The sequence below is a fragment of the Setaria viridis genome, chromosome 5 (genome assembly GCF_005286985.2).
Source record: "Setaria viridis chromosome 5, Setaria_viridis_v4.0, whole genome shotgun sequence".
In the NCBI taxonomy this organism is placed as follows: domain Eukaryota; kingdom Viridiplantae; phylum Streptophyta; class Magnoliopsida; order Poales; family Poaceae; genus Setaria; species Setaria viridis.
The window spans coordinates 40,121,685-40,145,360 of NC_048267.2; the positions used below are offsets into that span (position 1 = coordinate 40,121,685).

Genomic DNA, 23,676 nt, shown 5'->3' on the forward strand with positions numbered 1-23,676 from the left:
CCGTTTTCGCATATGCATTGTGTTTTGGAGGACATTCTGTTTTTGCAGAAAATTGGACCTAAAAGCATATTTTTGGATAAAGCCTTGAACAAGCAACGAACCTGTCAAAGACGAAGGCCAGCGGGCTCAGAAAGAGCCCAAACCGATCAGCCTGGTGAAGTCCAAGTCGATCGGCCAGGGGTCTTCTGGCCCCCTCCGACGCTCATTTGTGGCAAGCACTCCTCCAAGATTACTTAAGGGCTAAGATTGTAAAGATATGGCTAGTATCACTTCAGGATCAAAAAGGAATCGAAGAAAATCAAGCGGAGATTTGGAAAGCTATCGACATGTTAGGCCTACATGTATAAAAAATAAGCTTCCAGAACATCAGAGGAGACTTGGCGATGAAGTTGGGCGCGAAGGGATAAAAGGAAGAGCCGGGCCGATAGCCTAGACCCCCAGGCCGATTGGCCTAAGGCTTTCCTTACTCCCCTCGCCTTCCAATTTTTGCCACGCGCCCTCCAGACTATAAATACCCCAAAAATTCACCGAGCCCCAAGATCCATGAACTCGACGAATAGAAAGACATACTAGAAGGAGCTGAGGGCTGCTGCAAGTCTTCAAGGTTGTCTAGGAGATGGCTTAGGCTAGACCTTAGCCGCCATGGTCGTCCCTACGCGGCGAAGTCATGGTGGAGTTCTGGAGCCAAGCCTTGTGATCATCAAGGCTTATGTACACATGATGGTGATATCAATCTAATATGATGCTTAATTTGATTTACTATGATGCATGCTTATTCTCATATGTTTAGCTAGCATATGTTCTTAGTAGGAATAGATGTAATCGTGGTGATTATTCTATGTCTTGTGGATACATCTTAGTAGTGCGTAGGAAGTCGGTGTGATTACCTTTGCGTGGTGACAACATGTGGGAGGAAAAAGGTCGAACGATTGCGTGATGTTGAGTGGAATCAATGGCGAGTATTGTGGGAGTTGTTGAGGTAAAGCGTTAGGAAATTGGGGGTGTTAACACGCAACACAGTGGTGACCACAAGAAAGTAGGCCGCTTGCGAGCCGCCTTTACGAGAGATGACTCTTTATCAAGGTGCTACATAAATTGGTTACCACTTTGGCTGGAACTACAACAAGACAATAGGCTCATGCTGCTTTTGCTTGTGTTACCTCATATATATGGATGCGATCATGTTTACCATGTCTATAATAATTATCTCATGATTGGGTTTACCTTTATATGCAATTCATGCTTCATGATAGGACTAGACCCGTTTAGCTAGATAGAGAACCCTAGTCAAATTGCTGTCGATCCATGGATTGATAAACCTTGGATGAAATACTCTAAGGGAAAAGCTACGATGATCCGTGTGCTTGCGGTTCACAACTTGACGTGTTAACTACCATCAACAAGCAATGATAACCTAAAGTCTACTGGAAGCGCACACAAGGTAGTCGTGCAATGCAGCATGCCACATAGTAGCAAGGTTGATTATAGAGAATATGTATACGAGAGAGCTTGTCGAGTAGAGTTTTAGTTGTGGAGCCATAATGCACACATCAACAACAACGTTAGCATCAAGACCCTAAAGGTAACTGATCCTCACAGTCTTAACCCATCAACTTTGGGATTTGGGTTTTAAGAAATTTGGCAAATTTTCTTGGTAGAGGATTTTTCAATTTTTTTTGGAAACATGTCCTATCATTGCATGTCGCCGGTGTCCAATTTTGAGAGGCGACGGATTTCGTCACCACACGAGAGTGCATGAAGCGGTGTAGACTACACAAGATTCATTTCACATAAATCCATTCTTTCATGCTCTTATATTTCCTTATTTGTATGACCCCAAATGTAATGTTATTTATCTTTCCATGTTCCATCATGGAACCGGGTAGCTAGGTACCCTAATGTTGTCATTCATCAACACTGTGACACGTGCAAATGGACGTACATGAAGGAAGGAGGCCATGCCAGGCTCGGATATGATGGGCCACAACATCACATACATCTGCACCGTCAATGAGCACAAAAGTAAAGTTTGTATTGCTGTAAGCAAGTCTCCATAACACCATAAGTATATACCTTATCGGTTCCTTTATAGGTGCCTACGCGAATAACACCATTGATCATGCAGCTATCGGACAATCTTAGCACCTTGATCTGCAAAAGATGGGACTGACTACACATATACCAATACCTAAGAGAAGCAATCATAAAAATTAAAGTTCATTAAAAATGATTTGCCCATGTATCATTGTATGTTAAATCGGTAAAGTTATAGAATATTTCAGCATAAATACACATCATTTATTCCAATGAAAATTATAAATGGTAATCCTTCCTTATTTGATAAAAAATATTTATATTTTTTACATAACATGCTAGTTGTTACCTCCAAAAATCTTTACCTCGCAAAGAATACTTCTAGAATATTTTTGAAATTAAATAGATATACAATTTTTCAGAAATAATATAGAAATCATGTAAAACTTATTACTTGTAAAGATGCTTCTGGATAACAGATTTTATAAAGAAAATGATATTGATATTTCTATATAAAAATGGTAGTGTATGTGTTCAAATTAAATATGGTCATATGGGAGAAATAGCATACTTTGTATTTTGGTTAGCACAATTATATTATGATCATTTATTAATTTTTGGAGAATTGTTTAGATGTGTCATGACTTGTAATCCAAATGAGACAGGTCAACAAAACCAATGAACTTGCGCTCTCAAAGCATATAAAGTATGTGTGCTCCAATACACTTGTTATTTTCTTAGTGAGCAGTTAATAAAGATTTATTTTTATTTTAAAATAAAGACATTTCGCTTGTAAAATCACATAGTAAACTATATATATTTAGGAATAAAATATGAATATTTACATACACCTATTTGTAAAATTCAGCGTCCACCACTAGACGCATGACCCTGCATTTTACGATACATAGATATGAACGCCTTACACCTAAACATTGTTCCCAAATCGCCAGCATTCTACACTATGCATATGAATAAATCGTTAGGAAATTATACTGTCATTCAAGCCCCCAAACAAAAGCCAATAATGATGGATTAGCTTATCAATCACACAAATAGAAATCCACGCAACAAACAAAAAAAACTCACTGTTATTGATTGATCCATCCAAGCATGCTAGGGTTTGCTTACCAGCAAACGAAGTAATCGGGCAAATTCTGGTTTAGGTAGATCTCGACTCCACGTGGGTACAGCAGATGGGAGAAGCTGAGGAGAAAGATAGTTGCAGGGGAAAAGGTCGCGACTCGCTAGTGATTGAAGGTCTCTGAAGTTCTCGCTCCCGACCTCTCTCCCCTAACATCCTCTAAGGTCGCGACTCGCTGGTGATTGAAGGTCTCTAAAGTTCTCGCTCCTGACCTCCTCTAAGGTCGCAACTCACCGGTGATTGAAGGTCTGTGAAGTTCTCACTCTCGACCTCTCTCCCCTGACTGAAGCGAACACGGAGGCTCGCAGGCAAGGAAGAAGGGAACCGATGCTGCGATGCCTACGACCTAACTAAAGTGGAGCGTTGTGTGTGTGGTGGGTTTGTCAATTGGGAAAGCCCACTAGGTGGGCGTTGGCCCCACGATTCTCCTTGGATATGGGATGCTGCGACGGCCTGTGCGGAAAAGAAAACTTGGGCCCCAAAGGCGCAACCCAAAATCTTGTTCAAGCGCTCGAACATAGAAGACTGCACATGGCATGTCCGACTCGGATTGGACCGAGCTCATAATAAAGGATTAAATACAAACGATGTGCGGGTGAACACGAACTTGACTGATCACCGCCGTAACACAAGAGATGCATCTCTGCTAGCGTCGGCGTTACCTGGTGAGAAGTTCACGAGCTGCAGCCTGCAGGTAACCAGGTACGCATGCGTGATAGCTCAATCTACCGGTACACTTTTTTACCAACTGAGTTTCAACATAGCTCACAGTTACCTTACATAAATTACTATTGAAAATTAATTGATGGATTTAATAGGAATTTTGGATCTAGAGTAAGGAAGAGAAGTGGATGAACAATATAGAATTTTGGGAACCCTGAATGGATCATTTACTCTCTCTCTCTCTCTCGATCCTTCTATGCTTCTATCTATTTATTCTTGCTATTTCACACTTTAGGGTCCCCCTATTACATCTACCTTACAGATACACACACCAACAATTACAAGCCATCGACCTATCTGCACCAAGGCGGATAGTGTCTCCTAATCCTGAATTCTTGTTAACCGCAGATTTGCAGTTACCTTACATAAATTTAAATTTGCTCGCGTGATGCACGCAGGCCGTAAGGAGATTTTTTTTTTCCAAACTAGCTTGCTCTTTCAAATTCGCTTGTGCATGCTCACTTGCGTGTAGCCCATTAAAGTTGTAGTGCTTTTGTTTGTTTGCTAAAACTATCTTATCCTTCCTTTGCACCCGATTCAAAAAAAAAAAGAGTGCTTCGGGGACTAATCTAAATAAAATGTGTGCTTATATTAAGAAAATGACGTGAATGTATGGTCTGGTCTTATCTAGAGCACCACATCAGTAGCAGCAAAATAAAATGGCAAGAGGATTCAAGACTTGGAGGAAGGGGTTCAAGTTCGCCCGCCGCGACGAGTTTGGCATCAGGCCCTAGCCCCTATGCTGGAGGTCGTGAGATGATCAAGCCATCCTCGTTGGGTGGCGAGTTGATCCTCCGCACAGAGATGATGTGGATCATCGAGGCGGAATACTACAGCGTCGAAGGAATACGCGAGTGGGATGTCTACAAGCAGCACCTACCCCGCATCACGGCACACTTTGAAGCCATCAACGCCGCACTCCGGAGATACAAGGCGCACCGTATCGAGCGCGGCTTGTGCCTTGTACTGCTTCAGGCCTATGGTGAAACCGGTCGGGTTCTGGATTCGTGGTCCCTTGAACGCTCCCCTGGCGCTTCTTCGCGTACAAAAGCCCTTGAGAAACGGAGGCTCCTGCTTGAGAAGAGGAAGGCCGTTGCAGCTAATGTTGTGCTCAACAGGGCAACAGATGTAGGCCGTGTGGCACAGATGGCAACGAAGCCAATGAGGCTGGTGAGATTTTGCACCGTGTGGTACTTTGCGTACCTAGTGTTCGTGTTGGTCTTATGCTGTGGGATGCAACGATGTGGAAGAGAAGACACATCGCGAATTAGGGAACATGCATGGTAACATAGCGGCAACGCACTGTGCACTTGGGAAGCTTAATCCGCAAACATTATTTGATATCCACAACAGAAATTCTTACTATTTTCACCTCTAGTTGCTATCAGGCGTGCATTGTTCAAAAATGCTTAAGCTATTAGCCTTATACTACTCACGTGTTGTTAAGTACAGTAAGCAAGTGGCAAGGAACCAGTGGCTTAGGACCCGTTTGGTTACTTTTGCTTATTTTTAGCACGTGTCACATCAAATGTTTAGATACTAATTAGGAGTATTAAACGTAGACTATTTACAAAACTCATTAAACAAGTGGAGGCTAAACGGCGAGACGAATCTATTAAGCCTAATTAATCTATCATTAGCAAATATTTACTGTAGCAACACATTGTCAAATCATGGACTAATTAGGCTTAATAGATTCGTCTCGCCGTTTAGCCTCCACTTATGTAATGGGTTTTGTAAATAGTCCACGTTTAATACTTCTAATTAGTATCTAAACACAGGTGCTAAAAATAAGCAAAGGAACCAAACCAGGCCTTAGTTTAAGCATCTTTGAACAATTTACAACATTTATGTTGATTGTTATAAAAAAAGGACACTCTATAGCATTTTTCAAGAGGATATTACGTAGCAGTTGGTCACGCAGCATTAGTAAATAATGTTCCGACATTGCTCTGATTCCATCTTTTTTACAGTGACCTCCCCCCTTTCTATGGAATTCTGTAAAACCTTTTGACCTTATTCTTGCATTCTGTGTCCTTAATGTCGATTCCATCATTAGATTAATATTACTTTCCCATGCAGGATCCCTCTGAGTGCGCAAAAAGATCACGCATTTTTTGTTTTGCTCTAACCCCCAAGTAAGAGGTTGCTAATTGGGTGAAGGGTTGCGGTGGGCTATTCCCCTATGTTTCTTACTAGGGTCAACAATAGCATCCAAGTGTGCACTTTCTGATCGATGTTCATACCATGTGTTTCGCTTATGATTGATTTATCCACAAAAGCAAGGTCATCATTTGATTCTTGGGCCTTCACTTCTTGTATAAGTAATTCACATAATATATACATATAGAGAGGGAATGCAACACCTCACATGATTCCCTTTTGCTTCTTCCTCCACTTGAGAAAGTGGTAGGATTGGTGCTCCTAATTCTAAATGTTTAATATGTTGACTGTAGATTATTTTTTGAATGCTACTCACCAATATAAAATTAATATGCATTGCACTAACACAATTGCATGTCACATTCTGTCCCCAGTTCTCATCATCATGGAGCTATATGCAGCTACTAGTCTACCTGAAAGATTAGCGCGTTATTAGCCAACATCAACTGTCGCGCGGCGTTGCCTGAAAAAGGCTCAGTTAGCTAGCAGCTGCAGAAGGCGGCGTTTTACCTATATTCTTCAGTGGTAGATCAGTATATAGCATTTTCAGCAGCAGCATTTGCACGTCCATGAACTTTAGCATCAAAACAAGAATTCATGAACAAAGGCAGTACTGATTACAACGAAATCATAGCTGGTTAACAAAGATTATCTGCGCAAAGTACTCCGGTTACCGGCCGACAAAGAATCGGCAGCCATACTCCCAGCCTCTAGGGAGACGAAGGAAAGGAAGAGAGATGAGATAGCCTTGGCCAAAGCTAGAAATTCCAAAGAGACAGCAGCGAGAAAGATGCAGTCCGCTGCTTGCTCTAAAATACTGACCCAGAGTGGCCGAGTGGGGGAATTAGTGCGCCCTTAATTATAGGGCTCTCTTCGTCCTAGCTCAACACTGATCCCTTTTCCCAATTCCTACCCTACGAATGGAGCATTTGAAAAACATCTCCCCTTGGAAACTTACTCGTCGGCCGAAAGAAACTGCGCTTGTAATGGCCTTCATGTGATGTAGAGTTTCAGAATGTCTTATGCTAGAAAAAGATCAGTAGGTTAATTATTATAGCACTAGCAGTAGGGAAACAGTCGATCGACAGAGACCTGCAAGTGCAAACTAAAGACGCATTAGTCACTGTCATGATGTAATTATCCAAGCAACTGATCACATGAACCCCAATGTCACACATGCAAAAGTATATTAAGCAATGACATGCACTAATTAGAGCCTGAATTGAGTTCCTGCAGGTTAATGCTGTATCCCGTCATCACATGCCGCATATACGCGATGCCGTTGAGTTTGTCTTGGACTTGTTTTACCTTTTTGACTGGCTGTAATTATTAGCAAATAACCTGTCAAAACTAACCTCCCCTTTTCACAGTCAGAAATTGACGGTTTTGTCATCATTGGAATGCAACTGGGAGCTAGAGGCAGATAGCTAGCCTTCTGCAAATTAAGAGCAACAGCCGTTAACATAATTGGCCTCTTTAATCTGCCTGCTGCATCTTGCACAGTTGTATTAGCACCTCTCTCTCCTGGAAAGCATGGACAGGCTTCTCCATTGCTCTTCTGAATTCTAATCATTGAGGGGCGCAAATTAAAACGTAAACACTTGCTTGGGGGTTCTTATTCTCTTTTGACTCATCTTTACGGTATCCTGTCCTCGCTCACTGTCCTGGATGGATGATCGTGCCCGTTGCGATCGCCTAAAAGTTTATCTCCCCCATTCTTCTAACTCTCGGATAGTTGGATGCATGATTCCCAAGATCACGCTTGCGAAAATATACTCGAGATATCGGCAAGGATTGGGAACTGAATTCTTGCCCCCGCCGCGCCCCCCCGCCCCCCCCGGGTTGGGTGCCTGCCCTTGTCTTCCCCGCCTGCCTGAATGTCCCTTTACATTTCTTTGTCGTGCTACATCTGGAGCGGAGGCGCAATTGGTAGGTTGCCGCTTTATTTATTCCATGACGATAAAATTTTGGCGATGCCTCTGCATTGGGTGGTCAAAAGCATTACTACTAGTAGATATTAATTGCATTTCTCAGCTCCCCCCAGGGAATCGAATTTTTCCTTGCGGAGCAATCTGTTTGCGATAACCTTTCAGCTTATCTTGACTGAAAATACTGATGTACCATGTCCTTTCTTTTTCACATATATGCTTCCCATTGCCTTATAGGGACATAACAAAGGACTAAAAATGCTAGAATCAGGGGGTGTCATCCTCAAGCAAGCAGGCCGCGTATCTCGGTACTGCCGACTGACTACGATACCTGTATTTCAACTGGCAAGACGCGTTGGATAGGATTGTTCGCGAGTTTTCTTTTTCAGATGGCACATCGTTAAAAACACGCAAATTATTGGACCAACCCAAAACCTATGCTGACTTGCAGAGTTGCTGACATGACCATTGCCGAACAGCTATCCCATCTCGCGGCGACTCTCTCTCAGTGAACCCGAGCTGCCGATCACGTGTGCGCGGGCAGGCCAATGGGATCGATCGAACATCCTCGAGACGGCGGCCATTGAAGTGATCGAACCCCTCCAAAAGGTAGACGAGATGGTTGCGCGTCACGGACGCCTCGCCCGGCGCTCACGCCGCCCCCGACAGTGATCTCCACCCCCTCTTTGACTGGCCCGCCTCCATTGCCACCTGCCGATGCCGTCGATCTCCCGTAACAACGGGAGAAGTCGCAGCCCACACGGGTTTGGTTTGGGAGGAGGTAGGCCAGTGAGCAATCACACTGACACTGCCATGAGATGACTTGTCACGTCGTGTCACTGACGGGTGACTGCCATAACCATAGAGTGCAGTGTAGTGCCAGTGCACAGGCAAGAAGAAAACTACGTGCCGATTAGTTGGGCGCGAGCGAGAAAGACAAGCAAAAACGAACTGGTCACGGAAGCTTGTTAGCTCCTGGCACTTTGCAGGGTGCAAAAGAGCATCGAGAGTTAATTCAGGCTAATTCAGCTTTCAAAAAAAATTCAGGCTGATTCGAGCTGCTTTGCGGAAGTAACTCGGAAATCACGGAGCGCGTGCGAGTTGTTGTCAGTCTCACGTGAGACTGGAAGGAGGTCGTTCTGAACTTTTTTTCGTTTGCTTCATGATGTTTCTGGCTAAAAAGTTACAAGGCAATCAATCATGCATACTGCATACACAAGGGAACGAGGGTCAACGACGCCACCCCCCGACCCGACCTCTCACCCGCCCCCTGGTGCTCGCGCGCGCGCCGGACCCCACCGGCCACCAACGGCCTGGCGGGCTGCCTGGCTACTAGTGACTGGGTGACCCTGGCCTGCTTCCTACGAGGCCAGGTTCACCGACAGCATGTCGCCGAGGGTTGCCCAGAGCTCGTCCTCGTCGTCGAAGCCGCCGACCTGACGCTGCAGCCGCTGCACCTCGTCGGCCGCCGCCGCGGCGGCGCCCGGCGCCCGCCACCACCACTCGCCATTGTCGCTGGCGCCGTTGAACGCCGAGACGACGGCGATGTTGCTGCCGAGGCCGTCCATCCTGTAGTGACTGCCGCCGTCGTAGCAGCTGCCGCCGCCGCCGCCGTGGGCGTTGCTGCTGCCGTTGCTGAGTTCGTTGTGGCTGCAGCAGTACTCGTAGCTGATGTCGGACGCCTCGCGCTCGTCGGCCTCCGCCTCGGCCTCGCCGTTCCGTGCGAACCGGCCCTTCACACGCGGCCGGCTGTCCGCCAGCGTCTTCCTGCACGCGTACTGGAGAAACCACAACCAGAGCGTGACCAGACGTTAGCTAACGCGAACGGTAAGGAGAGCAAAGCATTTGCAGGTGAGATGCGATCGATTACAGTGATCTTCTTGTTGAAGTTCCTCTGATGCCGTTTCACGCGGTAGCGCTCGATCCGCTCTTTCCTCTCCTCGGCGCTGTAGCGCCCGACCTTCTGCGAGAACGGACCGCCTCCTTCTTGGCCGCAGCCGTCTCCCGACGGCACCGGCCGTGGCGGCGACGACCCGTTCATCCCCTGTTTCATTGTCAGCGCAGCAGAGTTAGTTCAGTTTTGTGATTCCTCCCATGTGTATATGCAGCTCTGAATTGTGCGCCGCCCAAGGTTAGTTGTGGTAGTTTTACGTGTCGGTTACCTGGAGATCGCCGGTGCTGAAGACGCGGCGGACGGGGCACGACGAGGTGAACTCGAAGAGGTCGCCGGAGGAAGAGGAAGGGGAGGAGGAGAGCGGTGGGAGCGGCAGCTGGTGCGGGGACGGGGAGGACGGCGACAGGAAGCCATTGCTGCCACCGCCGGCGCCGAAGGACACGTCGGCCAGCTGGAGGTGCACCGGCAGCGAGTGGGAGCTGATGCTCCTCTGTATGCTGTTGTAGTACGACGACGGCAGCGACGACGAGGAGTAGCAGGACGACGTCGGCGGCGACGAGAACGCGCCAACATTGCCGTCGAGGTACCCCGCCGCGGCGCCGCGAGGGATCTGCGCCGGGACGGTGACGGACAGCGCGGCGGAGAAGCTCGCCGCGTGCTGATGGTGCATGAGGGCGGCGTCGCTATAGGACGGCGCCGACGAGGGGGAGGAGGCGTTACGGGACATGGCTTTGCTTTGCCTTTGGACGTGTGAGAGAAAAAAAGCCTTGGGACTTTGCGCGAACTGTGGTTTGGGGGTGGTTTGGGAGGTCGGGGTGCGCTATAAGAAGTGGGAGCCTTGCCGTGTATTCTGCTGGTAGTGCAGGGCGCTGTGCGCTGAAAGGTGGCGGGGTCGCTTCTAAATCTAAAAATCTTATCAGATTCTGTGGCAGCAGTATAATTGTACTGCTCCTGGGAATGTGTCTCTGCTGTCAGATCAATCCTCAATAGTGGTACATTGTACGTACCATTTCAAGGTAGGAACTATGATCTAGATATTGGGTGCGTTTGCTTTGCAACTAAAATGGCCACTTGCTAGCCAAACCAGATTTTTTTTTCATGGCCAAATTTTGATCACCAAATTGGTTTAGCCCAGCTTTAGCCACTGAAATAAACTAGGGTGTTCAAAGAGAATGGCTACTCGGCCAAATTTTGGCACCAAAGTACCAAATTAAACCAAAATAGTGGCTAAAATTGATCTACGGTGCCAGAACATACTTAGGGTCACAAGCCAAACACATTATGTGCAGTGTGTGAAGCATCGTGGAGCGATCTGAACCATCCGATCTCTTAACATGAGACATTGTATATATATAGTAATGCAACAGAAAGACGAGGATATCATTTATCCATGTTTAGTAACCCATGTCGAAGATGCAGAGCCGTCCATGTATGCTAAGGACAACAGGGATGATATGGAACATTAAATCTCAACATTTTTTCTAAATGTGGCGAGCGACAGTTTTACCGGTGGTCAAACTTTTTAACTTTATTCTCATGTTTTGAGAGTTATTTTTCATGTAAGTAGTTCACGTCATTTGCAATTTGACCATTATAAGATTTTCTAGAGTCTACTGGAGTGAAGAGCATCAAACGCAGTCTTCTACTGCTGCATTATGAGGCATAGGGCAATAGTTCCTAGACAAGTTGTTTTGTCCTTCTATATATGAATTTAAGGTGCTATTGGAAGCAAGATGCTTTTCCTTCAAAATAAAAGTGAGACATATTCTAGCCCTTTGATAAAAAAGGGACATTCTGAAGTTAACAATTAGAGGAATGAACATAGGTGTCACAGCTAGCGAATATGCTCCAACTAAGTATACGTCGATTAACAAACACAAGAAACTTGATGCCAGTGCCCCTTTCCATATAAAATGGGTCTGATAGAGTACTGAGCGTCGGCTTAGTGAAAGATATTTTTGCATCTGCTGACCGTCTGAAATTACGTTCACAGTATTTTTGTTTTCACTGCAGTTAATATGAATAAGGTGGTCTTTGACAATCAGATTTGAGAATGCAACTCTAGCAAGCCAGCAACCTTCCGATGAACTCATGGAGAAAAAGAAGTAATTACCCAATTATGTAATGCCACTTGACAAACTTTTGACGGCACATGTCAAACGAAGAACTGTTGTAGCCATTGACTTGCACAGGCAACAATCCACTCTTCCCAGTACCTGTGTTGACTTCAAATCTTCAATTGTCGATATGCCAATCAGATGCACACTGAATACAGGAGTGCCAACCCTAAATGCAGCATGCAAGGAAAGGTGTAGAATACTTACTGTAGTTAGACAGAGATATGCAGCTTGGACCAACCTTCAATTTTGATTCGGCTAAGCTTAACTCGGAAGCAGCTCGTGCTTTGCCAAGCAGCCCCTTATCTTCATTCAGCACAGTAAGGTCCCGGTGGTACTGCAGAACAAAGGTCCAAAGGTCTATGTAGCCCCATAAGACATAGAGCTGGTTAGACGAACGAGATATGCTTTCCTGAATTATTCCAAGACAGTTTGATATGAAAGATATGCGTCGTTGTCAAAGATCTTGTAGGGCTCAATGTTACAGTTTGCATTGGACCCGAAAAAAAAAAAGGAGATACCTCACCACTTACCTTTTGAAGCAGAAGAAAACATTGAGCATGCATGTTAAGATGAGGAAATAACTTGAGTGTTTCCTCATGAGGCAACATGTGCATGGGGCAGCACTGCAGCAGTACGTATGATGGGTCCTCTGTATACATTCTTTTTCTCCATTTTCACAGTAAGCTGTCACTCTATGTAATTGCTCGCGTAGAGGAGTACTTTTTTACTGGTCCAGCTTAACTGCATTTCCCCCTGATTTACTGCTAATTATCTCTATATAACATGCCATCTCATCATGCTCCAAGTTTCTCTACCATTCATTGGATTTACTAATACCAACATGTTCAGATATGGTTTAAAATGCATAATCTAACCAAATACGTCCAGCTATTGGGGATGCAAGTTCCATTTCTTCTGGGTCATTGGGTCAACCAGAAATTGGTTAAATTAACTACAACGGCATGCCATGTAATTAATTTAGGGGAGATAAATGAACTAGAATTACAAGTCAATGCAATTAATTTAGGTTTTGGGTGCCCACCTACATCCCTACCTGCTATTAAAAAAGGCTTACATTGCTAAGCACATTATCCATTAAGATTGAACATTTGAGATGCTTTCCCCAACGGCTGAACTTAATAGTTTGATAACTTTTATCCTTTTGGAATGGCATATTCAATTATTCATGCAAATGGAAATTTGACAATGCAAATTCTGATGCAGAGCAGGTCTTACTTTGATATTTTCTCTTTTCCCATTTTAATGGAAGGATTACTGGAATATACATTTAAGGTAGTGAATCAATACGATTAATGCATAAACTTAAAACTTCTGGACCATTATATCAGTGACACATTATGGACTGTCCGACTAACTGTTATTTTCTGAAGGTTACACATCGAAGTTGGATGGCAATTAATCTTGTATCAAAAAAAAATCCCAATGTATCACAAATGAACTTACCTTTTCTTTTCAGAAAAAAAAGGAACTTACCAAACTCATCTCAGCCAGGTTAATATTACTTAGATGATAGCATCAGCCATCCCTTTCTTCCTTACTTTCTCAGTGAAACAGAAAAGCCTACAAAAATGATAAATTAGAAAGAAAGTAATACAAGAAACAGAAACACGTAGTAGTGCCATTTCAGTTGCAGAAGAAACACAACTTCTTTTAATGATGTCATCATGCAAGCTAATTAAGTTTGAACTAGACATCAACAAAACAAGATGAAGCTTTCACACACTTATCTCCAACATTGCTACTTTATTGATGCACCTTCATGAAGAATGAGATTGTCACCTGAAAGCAAAATCGATGGGATCATGATGCTTCTCCAAAATACTGCCTGGAAAGGCAACGGATAATGATGATGTCACCATCAGAAATGACAAGAATGTTATGTGTAGCTTCAGACTAACAGCTCTGAGTGTTGTTAATTTGTTATGAAAGAGTAACACTTCGCATCTGATTTGACTACATGCATAGCCTATTTCTCATTTACCAACATATAGTTTTACAACATATAGAGGAGGCGTGTATTCCATCCATGATAACTACTATTATCTAAAGAACCTGACGATGGAAAAGGAAGACACTGGTAGCAATATTTCATTGATAAGCCAGTACAATGCACTAACAAGACTGAAGTTCCTAAAAGATGATGGTCAACTTGTAAATAGTTGCACCACTACTTTTTCTAGTGGGTAGGCAAATAACAATGCGATGTTAGATTTAACAAATCAAGTTTTGAACTGAACACATTTCAACATCATCCCACCCAAAAGTCACAATAAAGGCATAATAAGTGAGTGTAGCATTAATACATTTGCATGTCAGATTCCTTCAGTATAAGGATGTACACATCACACATCAATGAACAAGTTAAAGAAAGTAAAAAAAAACTTGATTACACGATCCTCTACAGTCTTAGAACCTACAAAGACACAACATTCAATCATAACTAGCATGTTTACTGAGAAGATCACTAGTATCAAACAAAAGAAGAAAAAAAGCTGACAATCTAACCAGTCTTATCTAAAAAGCCCTGGCCTCATGTCAGAAACCGGCTTCGGCATCGCAGGCATACATGAAAATAATGATGGTTTTTTCGGCTTAGAACCAAATAAGAAAGTTCGTAGTGGTACCCCAGCCTTCACTGACAGTGATCTGAAGTTCTGTTGTGCTCGGTTGCTTCTCCCAATGGATAGTTCAACATTGTCTCTGAGCTTCAAAATAGCCCTCCCAATCTCCACTTGGAGGCCCCTTACATGGTCAAGCCCAGCTTGTAGCTCTTTGGTGACCTTGTTATTTTCTTGCTTCATATTACTCACCTCACCTTGGAACTTTGCAGCCTGGAAAGGAGTAAAGTGAGCTTCACTGGTTTGATCCAACGTTGTTATCTTTGATATCTCCTCTTGTATGCTGCAGAGCAAAGAGAATCTACTCTCTAGCTCCTCCTGTAACAGCACATTCTTCTCCAACCAAACTTGTAAATCAGTACTTAAGTCGCGGAATGTCTTTTCAAGTGCAGCTGACTCTTGTTTTCTAGCAGACTGACTAGCAGAACCAGAGTCTACGCCCTCCTGAGCTTTTGCATCAGTAAGTCTATCCAGTTCAGCTTTCGCTTTATCAAATGTTTTTTGGAATTTCTGGATATATCGATACGACGTACTGAACCTCAACCAGAAGTCCAAGCTTTCCTCCAATACTCTGCTAATTTCTTCTCTGAATTTTTCTTCTAACGAAGAAACATGTGGTTCTTCATCTTGGCAATGCTTCATGTATTCTTCTATCGCAGCAAACTCTCTGTCTCCAAGACTAGGATCAGTGTTTGCTTTGGATGATCCTTCGGACTTCTCAGCAGACTGAAGTGGAGAAGTGTTGAGCTTGGCCTGTAAAGAGCTCAACATTCGCCTAAGAGAACGAATCTCTTCATCTTTTGTTGTGTTGGCACTCTTCAACTCCTTCATTTCTGACATAGCCTCAAGATGATATTCTCGATTTTTCTTCTCAATTTCTGAAAGCTGCTTCTTTGTATCTTTGTAGTTTTGAAGGATGGATGCATAATCTTTTAGGAGGATTTTATCCTTGCCCTCTAACCCATTCAAAACTAGTTGCTGCCACCCTAAGGTGTCATCTGCCTCTTCTTCATGTGTCTCACTAGAGATATCGAACGAGTCCAATGATTCTTCATCCATCGATTTACCTGCAGTTCCTGAATCAGCTTGAAGTGACTCGGAGAGTGTGCCGGGCTTATCTGCATCTTCTTCAGAAGAAACTCCTTTAGACTCTTCAGGTGAATCTAGTATTTCTTCGCTCAAAGGAGTATCCAACTTCTCCACAAAATTAGTAAGACTGCAGCATGCTTCAGTTAACTGTTTGTGAATATTTCTGTTTTCACTGTGCACAGACTTCTCAATGCGCTGAATTGTTTGCAGCACCTCCTCAACTTGCTTCAACCTCTCAGACAACTTGCTGGAATCCCCAACTAAAGCTGCCTTCTCTTCCTCCAAACTATCCAGGCGCTTATGCAGCTCATCTGCCTCAGCTCTCATTCTATTGATCTGAGCATTCTGTGACGAAGCTGCAATTTCCAGCGCAATCACCTTATCCACGAATTCATCAATATTTCCTGCTAGATGCACTACAGATGCCTCTGAGCACGACTCAAACTGCCGTTTGACCTTTTGGCTTATCTCCTGCAGGTCAAGCCTGTGGTCTTGCAGAATAGGATCATTATCCTCTGTCGATGGATGAAGAGAGCTGGTCACTACATATTGATGATCACTTAGCTCCTTTTGAGTATCAGGGTGCCCACATTCACTCTTGAAAGATTTTAGCTTCTTTTTTGCATCTATGACTCGTTCAAACTCTGTTCTTGCCTGTTGAGATGATCGCTTTTGCTGACCTTGCAAGTTAACCAGTGTATCCTCACATGAAATAAGGGCCCGTGCAGCCATCAAAGCTCGAGCTTCATTGTCTTCAATAACTGCACTGGTACTAAAAGTCTCTTGCAAGCTCCAGACCTCCTCTTGCATCTCTGATGCCCTTCTTTCAATATCCAAGTACTTATTTAGTGAAGATTCATAAGAGCTCTTAAAGAACTCTTTCTCAGTCTGCAACACCAAAATTTCCTTCTGCAGCCTCTCAATCGCTTCTTGTGCCTTGTCTTTGCTCATCTGAGAGCTAATCCTTCTATGTGTCTGTGCCCTCTTTGGAGCTGGGCTAGTTCCTCTGCTGATATTGATCCCTGTGATGCCTTTCGGGAATCCGTCGCCATTGTCGTTTTGCAGTGACAGTTGGACTTGCTCCGGGAACGCGGTTGCTATGGTGTGATTTGACTTGTGGAGCTCCCCCGAAATCCGATCGCATCGATCGGCGAGCGCCTGGTAAGATCTATATGTCTCCTCAACAAGGCTTACCAGCTCAGGCCTGTTCTTGAAGTACAGCTCCGCCTTCTTTGCGAAAGTATCAGCGTCTATTTCTATAAGTTTGATCATGGCCTTCACCCTCGTTTCCATATCTGCAAGGAGAGCAAAAGATATCATGAACAATTTTGAGAAACGTAATGCGCACCGGTATAGGAAATGCCACATCATTTATGGACACACATTTCATGTTTGAAGAGATAATAATGAGAAAATTGGTCGCACAAGCAAACGAAGCAATACTAGTGAATGAACACTACGAAATCGACCAATGCATCGCTGCGCTAACAGTTGTGCCAAAGATTGTAGGTCTTGATTTCTGATATGTTCGTGTGTTATGTGGAGATTAAGCAATGTGGCAAGCGAGATTACTACCTTGAAGATTGCTGTCGAGCCATTTGGACTGCGTGCTGCGGATGTGGCTCGCCCACCACCACGAGTAGGCGTTGCTCGCCGCGCGCCGCAGCATCGCGGTCTGCTACCTCCGTCCTCACCTCCTTATCCCGTCCTTCCCCTTTTCCTCTAGTTTCTCTCCGCCTAACCTTCCTCTAGTCTACCGCTACTTGCGCTGCGCTGGCCACGGAGTGGAGGGTCAGGACGGGGGCCTCCCGGGGCGAGAAGAGGCGAGGCGGTGGCTGTGGAGAAAGCCATGGCGAGATAGGGGTCGCGGGGCAGCCGCCGCGGGTGGCTACCCACCGCGCGCGGAGGTGGGCGGTTATGCGTCACCGGTGGCGATAAAGTCACAGGTTGTCCTTCTACGCATGGCGCGCGACCATGGTGGAGATAGTGGGCCATTATAGCCCATAAAACCCAGCGGCGTGTGAGCTTCCGAGAAAGAACTGCATGCCTCCAAGAAAAGTACAAGTTGATGACATGCATGCAAATTTGTAATTAAAAAAATCATAACTTAGATTATCCAAATTAAATTTTGATTGAAGATTTTTACAACAACATTTTTAAAACAAGATCCCACTTGACTATATTTTGATGAATTATTTTATGACCATTTTTTAATAAGTTGGCGTATACACCTGAAACAAATTATACAAATCTAACGATTAAAATAATTGTACATATCGAACAAATTATATAAACTCACGGAACAAAGATTTATACATTCAATACAAAACAAGATCCAAACTTAATTTTGATTGCACCGTAATATTTCATACGACAATATTATCAAAATAGGTTCACACTCGACTATGTTTGGCAGAATTTTTAAAATCATTCTAATAAAAATAAATTAATTTAACAAATGCAAACAAATATTTTAATGATGAAAACAAATGATCATTTTCTACTAGCAAAAGATTAAACACGACGAACAAATAAATGTATGCTTCAAATAAACAATTGAAAATTACAAACATTTTTTATAGGACAAAAATAGAAACTAAGTATTGCGAACAAATAAGTCCACATTATAGAACAATTTTTATATTTGCATGCCTAGAACAAATTGTATAAATTTACGGAACAAAACAACTATACTCATTGAACAATTGTACAAACTCATAGAATAAAGATATATATCCATATAACAAACTATAAAGTCAAAGAACAAATAATTGTAAATCTGGAACAGATTCATTGAACTTACAGAACAAAACAATTGTACCCATCGAACAAATCACACAACAAATATGTATACCCCTAGAACATATTATATAAATTTATAAAAAAAAGTGTACACTTAAAAACAATTATATGAACTTAATGAAATAATCATATCCATCTAAAAACTATATGAATGCACGGAAAAAGATTTTCACACCTTAAAATGAATATATTGTCTATATAGAACAAATAATATAATTTATAGAAAAGTAAATAAACACCATAAAATATTATGTTGTTAAAATAGAAATAATGGAAGAAACATGAATAAAACAAAAACTACAAAGAAAACAAGAAAAGTAATCATAATATATCAAATGAAGTAAAAGATAAAGAAATAATATATAAACAAATAGAAAAAAAAATGGCACCAGCAAGATAAAGAAATAATCTCACATTGAATTATTCTTCGATTTGAATCACCGTGGGAACAACTATTTATTTAACATCTAATTATATAAGACATAAAGAAAAATGATACTAAAATGAAACCATCCAAGAAATAATATTTATGTAAGGTTTAGAATAAAAAAGGAAAAGAAGTAAACAATAAGTACAGAAAATTAAAAGGGAAAAGAAAAATAAAATGTGAATGGAAAGCAATATAGAAAAAAAAGAACAAACACAAAGAGGAAAAAATAGCAACTCAGCCTAAAAAAATAAAACAAGCCAACTCAATCAGAAAAAAAAATAATAAAAGAAACTCACTCTACGCATTTGACTGATGCATGCAGCATGCCTAGTGCATGGGCACAAAAAATAAAATAACAAAATTAACTCGCCCACGGGGCCATGCATGCATGCCGCTGATATCTCCGTCCTCTTCCAATGCATGCACGCAAATAATAGACTGTGTTGTACTAACATGCACGCGAGAAAGGCTTGCTGCCGCTCAGAAGGCGACGCTCGGCTACTTTGTCACGTATGCGACATATAGCCGCGATGCGAGGAGCGGGACCGAGCATTTTGCACTTTTTGCTCCCGCACTTTTCAATGTGCTTTGCCACATCCAAGCCGAGTTGGGCCATTGCAATTCGGATAGTGGACCGGGCGGGAGGGAGTGGCTATTTGCTATTATTTGTGCCCCTGTTTGGATCAAAGTAATTTTCAAGGAGTCAGGTTTCTACTGTAGCTGTAGCAGTGTTTCATCGATTGCTTTGGCCTTTGGAGCGAGAAAAAAATGAATTGCCATGCAACACATCTCCTTTCCTTAATGAGAGATGGGAGAAGAGTTTTTGCTGAAGCTTGACTAACCAAACATTTTAATTGACTCACTTCTCAAGTAGGCCAACCAAGACTCTTCGAATTTCTAACTGGTATACCACTTTGTGAAAAAAATATTATATTCAAGGCACCCATGATTGTTGAGCAAGTGTCATTGGGTTAATACTCTTAGAAGGTTGTCGTCTACTAGATAGCTTTGGAGTCCATCAAACCATTAAGCAATTCAAAAAGATTATGAATGTGACATGATTGTTTGTTATGAAAGGTGTTGTGCTTACATCACTGAAGCGATGAGGAGCAATTATAGTATAATAAAATATTTGGGAAGGTTCTTTGATCTAAGCCTCTTAATTCAAGCAATGACTTCATACATGATTTGTTGGAATTTTAAATCCACCTCAATATGCATAAGTGAAAGTGCATCTTGGCCCTCTAAGTGGCTTTTGATGTTGATGACATGCATAATTAAGGAACTAATGATTTTATTGAGAAATTGATAGGCTCAAAGCAAAAAAAATAAAAAGATGAAAGAAAGTACCACGAATTTGTTGAAGAACAGTGTTGGAGCTTAAGAGAAGATCATTTATCATTTTCTAATTTTGAATTTGAGCATAGAAACACCGTACTATAAAGGGGGACGCGCCTTGTTGACTTGAAGATGTCAAAGTGCTCATCTGAGATTCTAACCACCTATGAGAGACATCTTAATCACCCACGTGCACATGAAGTTTCTCACAGTTTTTGTGAGTGTCAGAAGTTCCGACGCTGAGTCGGAAGTTCCGACGCTGAGTCGGAAGTTCCGACAGGGGATGCTCAGTGGATTTATTAATTAGGGTTGGAAGTTCTAACTCGGTGTCGGAAGTTCCGACGGTCACTTAACAGCACATCAATGGCTAGTTTTGGAGGCTCGGGTATTTATACCCCCTCAGGCCCTTCTTCATTTGTTGCTGACCTAACCCAAGGTAAACACCTTCCATTCCCTCCTTGAGTTAAATCTTTGAGAGTTTTGAGCTAGAGCTTGGGTGAGAGAAGGATTTGAGGTGTGTGAATCTAGCTTTGAGTGTGAGGTCAATCAAGTTCATCTCAACAGCACTTGAACCATCTTCGGTTTTCAATTCACGTTTGTTACTCTTGAAGCTTGCTTCTAGACGGTTCGACATCGGCCATTTGAGCGCCCTCTTTTTGTGGTGCGCCCAGGAAGTATTTATTGCCCATCCTATTGAAGGATTCATAGTAAGTGACTCAATTCTACTTTGTGGTTGATTGAGAGATGTAAAGGGTTAGTGAGGACTCGGCTCTTTGCGAGCTCCTCAACGGAGACGTAGCTTCCTTTTGTGGAAGTGAACTTCGGTAAACAAATATTTTGTCTCGTGTGCTTGTTGTGTTCTTCAAGTTCTTGTTGACCTAGAGCTCGATTTGTGCTGATCTATATTCTTATGAAGTTTCTCTCATAAAGATCACCTGCAGTAGTCTCTATACATCATTGCTGAACTTTTGATTCAAATAGATTTTGCTGAAACCTATTTAAATTTGAATTTCGTAGAGTACTTTTTACTCTGTCGGAAGTTTCGCCCCTGTACCGGATGTTCTGACCCTGTCGAAAGTTCTGACACAGTGTCAGAACGTACTTAATTCCGTTGCGAAGAATTTTTAGGTGTTCAGATCGAGCCTATCCACCCCCCTCTAGGCATCACACGATCTTTTCAATCAGGGGTTATGATAAAATGATTCATCGATAGTTGATACCAAGGATAAAATTCACACATTGTGTTCAGTTGTTTCTTGAATTCATTTTACTTATATGCATTTTGTTTTGAACAATTTACAACACTAGAGATTGGATTATATCTTATCACCCTAAGTTGCAAACCATAACATAACATTGCTAGTGTAGTCATATATAATTTTTCCTACTAACTTGAATTGTTTAGTCTGCAAATTTGTTGAAACCGCATATTCGCACCTCTAGTCAGTATCCTTGATCCTACAATGTGTCTGATTCGTGAGCTCCAAAAAATTGTAAAAATGATATTTGGATGCGTAGTGTATGTGCTATGCAAATAGGAAACAATGGGAACATCAGTTGCTACCAGTGTTAGTTACTTTCTCAAAAACTCACAAAAATATGACTCTTGGTTGACCCCATGTTCCACCACACTTTCATTAGCAAGATTTTAAAACTTCAATGTTGGACATATATTTTCCTAATAACATTTATCGAGAGTGTCCAAGTAAGAAAGACTTTTAGTTGGATCATATGCCAACACTTTTTACGACCTATGCTCATAATCGGCATGTGGCGAAGCAAACCCAAGTCAATATGTGGGGCTTAGAAGTTCAAGGAGGGGTCATAGTTTAACTAGAAGTAGGAAGATGATATTGTGCAAGGATGTTTATAGGGCAACTGGCCAATAGTGTTGTTCTAGTGTGGCATGATCCTGAGAGCCAAGTTAGTTCACTCCGAGAAAACTTCAAAGGATGTGCACGTTGATTCACTCAGATTGCTACAATTTGACATCGAGAAGTAACATTTCATATATATGCTGATCGGCATTTTCATGAAATAATTTGTTCTCTTTATATTCAATGACACATTATAAAAAATCTCGTTAACCCTACAAACGACTCATGTAACACAAATCACAGTTAAACATTTCAAACATTTTGCACCGTGTTTCAGGCTATCTTTAAAACTACACATAAACACAAGGAAAAACACAAAACGATTGTTTCAAACAATATTTCTATAAATAATAGCACCATTCATGATAAAGAAATGAGATAAACAAAAAGCACCTGTCACAGATAGTTCAAGATAAAACTTAATAGAGATCTTGAAAGATGTTTCCATCTGTAGACATTCGCCCTGTTTAGAGTTTCGTCACAATTTTTTTTCAATACCACAGGAATACATAGCATACGCAGTATACTTCACGCAGGATATTTAATTAACCATCCCGCTAAAAAGTGCCTTCATAACAAAATAATCCCGGCTAAAATACCATCAGAACGAATCACATGTTCACGTGCCTACCAGCTAGAGAGCGATTGCTGTACAATCCCGCTAAAACTTTTCGCAAAACTATTCAATTTGGGCGCCCAAACCACGAATTCAGAACCACAACCCCCCGCGCCCCGCCCCGCCCCCTCCCCCCCCCCCCCCCCCCCCCCCACCCGCCAACTCACGGATCCGCGCCACCATCCACGTCAGCGATCCGCGGCATGTACCCAGCTCCCAATCTCACCCGTTCGTCTCCGGCCCATCGAACGGTGCAGCCTTCCTCCGCACCCCACCGCTCGCCCTTTAAATATCCCTTTTCCCCTTCTTCTCACGGCACTCATCTCTACCCAAATCCCACCCCCAAATCTCCAAATCCCCCCCATCCTCTTCTTCGAGTTCGAGCGAGCGGGCGACCATGTCTGGGCGCGGCAAGGGCGGCAAGGGTCTGGGCAAGGGCGGCGCGAAGCGTCACCGCAAGGTCCTCCGCGACAATATCCAGGGCATCACGAAGCCGGCGATCCGGAGGCTGGCGAGGAGGGGCGGCGTGAAGCGCATCTCCGGGCTCATCTACGAGGAGACCCGCGGCGTGCTCAAGATCTTCCTCGAGAACGTCATCCGCGACGCCGTCACCTACACGGAGCACGCCCGCCGCAAGACCGTCACCGCCATGGACGTCGTCTACGCGCTCAAGCGCCAGGGCCGCACCCTCTACGGATTCGGCGGCTGAGGGGCGCCGCCGCCGCCGCCCGGTGGCCGTGGCGGAAGTCTTGGGTCGCGGTCAAGAAATCGGTGGAGGAGGCGAGGGTGTTCTGGTCCATGTTCAGTTTCTTAGGCTTATCAGTAGTGCTAATTATTATTCCGTGTTCAGAGCCGTGGTCAAAGTAGTAGTATGTGGAG

General features: G+C 43.2%; 2 protein-coding genes across 6 annotated transcripts; one reads left to right on the forward strand and one right to left on the reverse strand.

Annotated features, from left to right (window-relative positions):
• Positions 1 to 9,040: 9,040 nt before the first annotated feature.
• LOC117857816 (protein NETWORKED 2A) lies at positions 9,041 to 17,700 on the reverse strand. 5 transcript variants are annotated; one of them, XR_011898234.1, is made up of 5 exons: positions 17,310 to 17,700; positions 14,652 to 17,029; positions 13,807 to 13,852; positions 12,211 to 13,587; positions 11,829 to 12,102 (listed from the first exon to the last, which is right to left on the reverse strand). XR_011898234.1 is itself a non-coding variant. In XM_034740689.2 (4 exons), the coding sequence occupies exons 2-4, from the start codon at positions 10,611 to 10,613 to the stop codon at positions 9,354 to 9,356; spliced, it is 1,050 nt and encodes a 349-aa protein (XP_034596580.1). In that variant the 5' UTR covers positions 10,614 to 12,102; positions 12,211 to 13,763; the 3' UTR covers positions 9,041 to 9,353. The 5 variants fall into 5 exon arrangements, 2 of the variants coding, with proteins under 2 accessions (XP_034596580.1, XP_034596577.1); XM_034740689.2 differs by lacking the exons at positions 13,807 to 13,852; positions 14,652 to 17,029; positions 17,310 to 17,700 and adding exons at positions 9,041 to 9,770; positions 9,863 to 10,036 and having other exon boundaries at positions 10,155 to 12,102; positions 12,211 to 13,763; XR_011898235.1 differs by lacking the exon at positions 13,807 to 13,852 and having other exon boundaries at positions 12,211 to 13,806.
• A 5,416-nt stretch (positions 17,701 to 23,116) lies between these two features.
• LOC117854815 (histone H4) lies at positions 23,117 to 23,635 on the forward strand. The gene has a single exon (XM_034737068.2). The coding sequence runs from the start codon at positions 23,195 to 23,197 to the stop codon at positions 23,504 to 23,506; it is 312 nt and encodes a 103-aa protein (XP_034592959.1). The 5' UTR covers positions 23,117 to 23,194; the 3' UTR covers positions 23,507 to 23,635.
• Positions 23,636 to 23,676: the final 41 nt, after the last annotated feature.

What these genes read in the sequence shown, in the direction of transcription:
- LOC117857816 (XM_034740686.2), bottom strand. Translation starts at nt 17,403, where the DNA reads ATGCTGCGGCGCGCGGCGAGCAACGCCTACTCGTGGTGGTGGGCGAGC. An exon ending in GCTCGACAGCAATCTTCAAG is followed by an intron (nt 17,030 to 17,309) that starts GTAGTAATCTCG and finishes CTCTCCTTGCAG; the next exon opens with ATATGGAAACGAGGGTGAAG.
- LOC117854815 (XM_034737068.2), top strand. Translation starts at nt 23,195, where the DNA reads ATGTCTGGGCGCGGCAAGGGCGGCAAGGGTCTGGGCAAGGGCGGCGCG.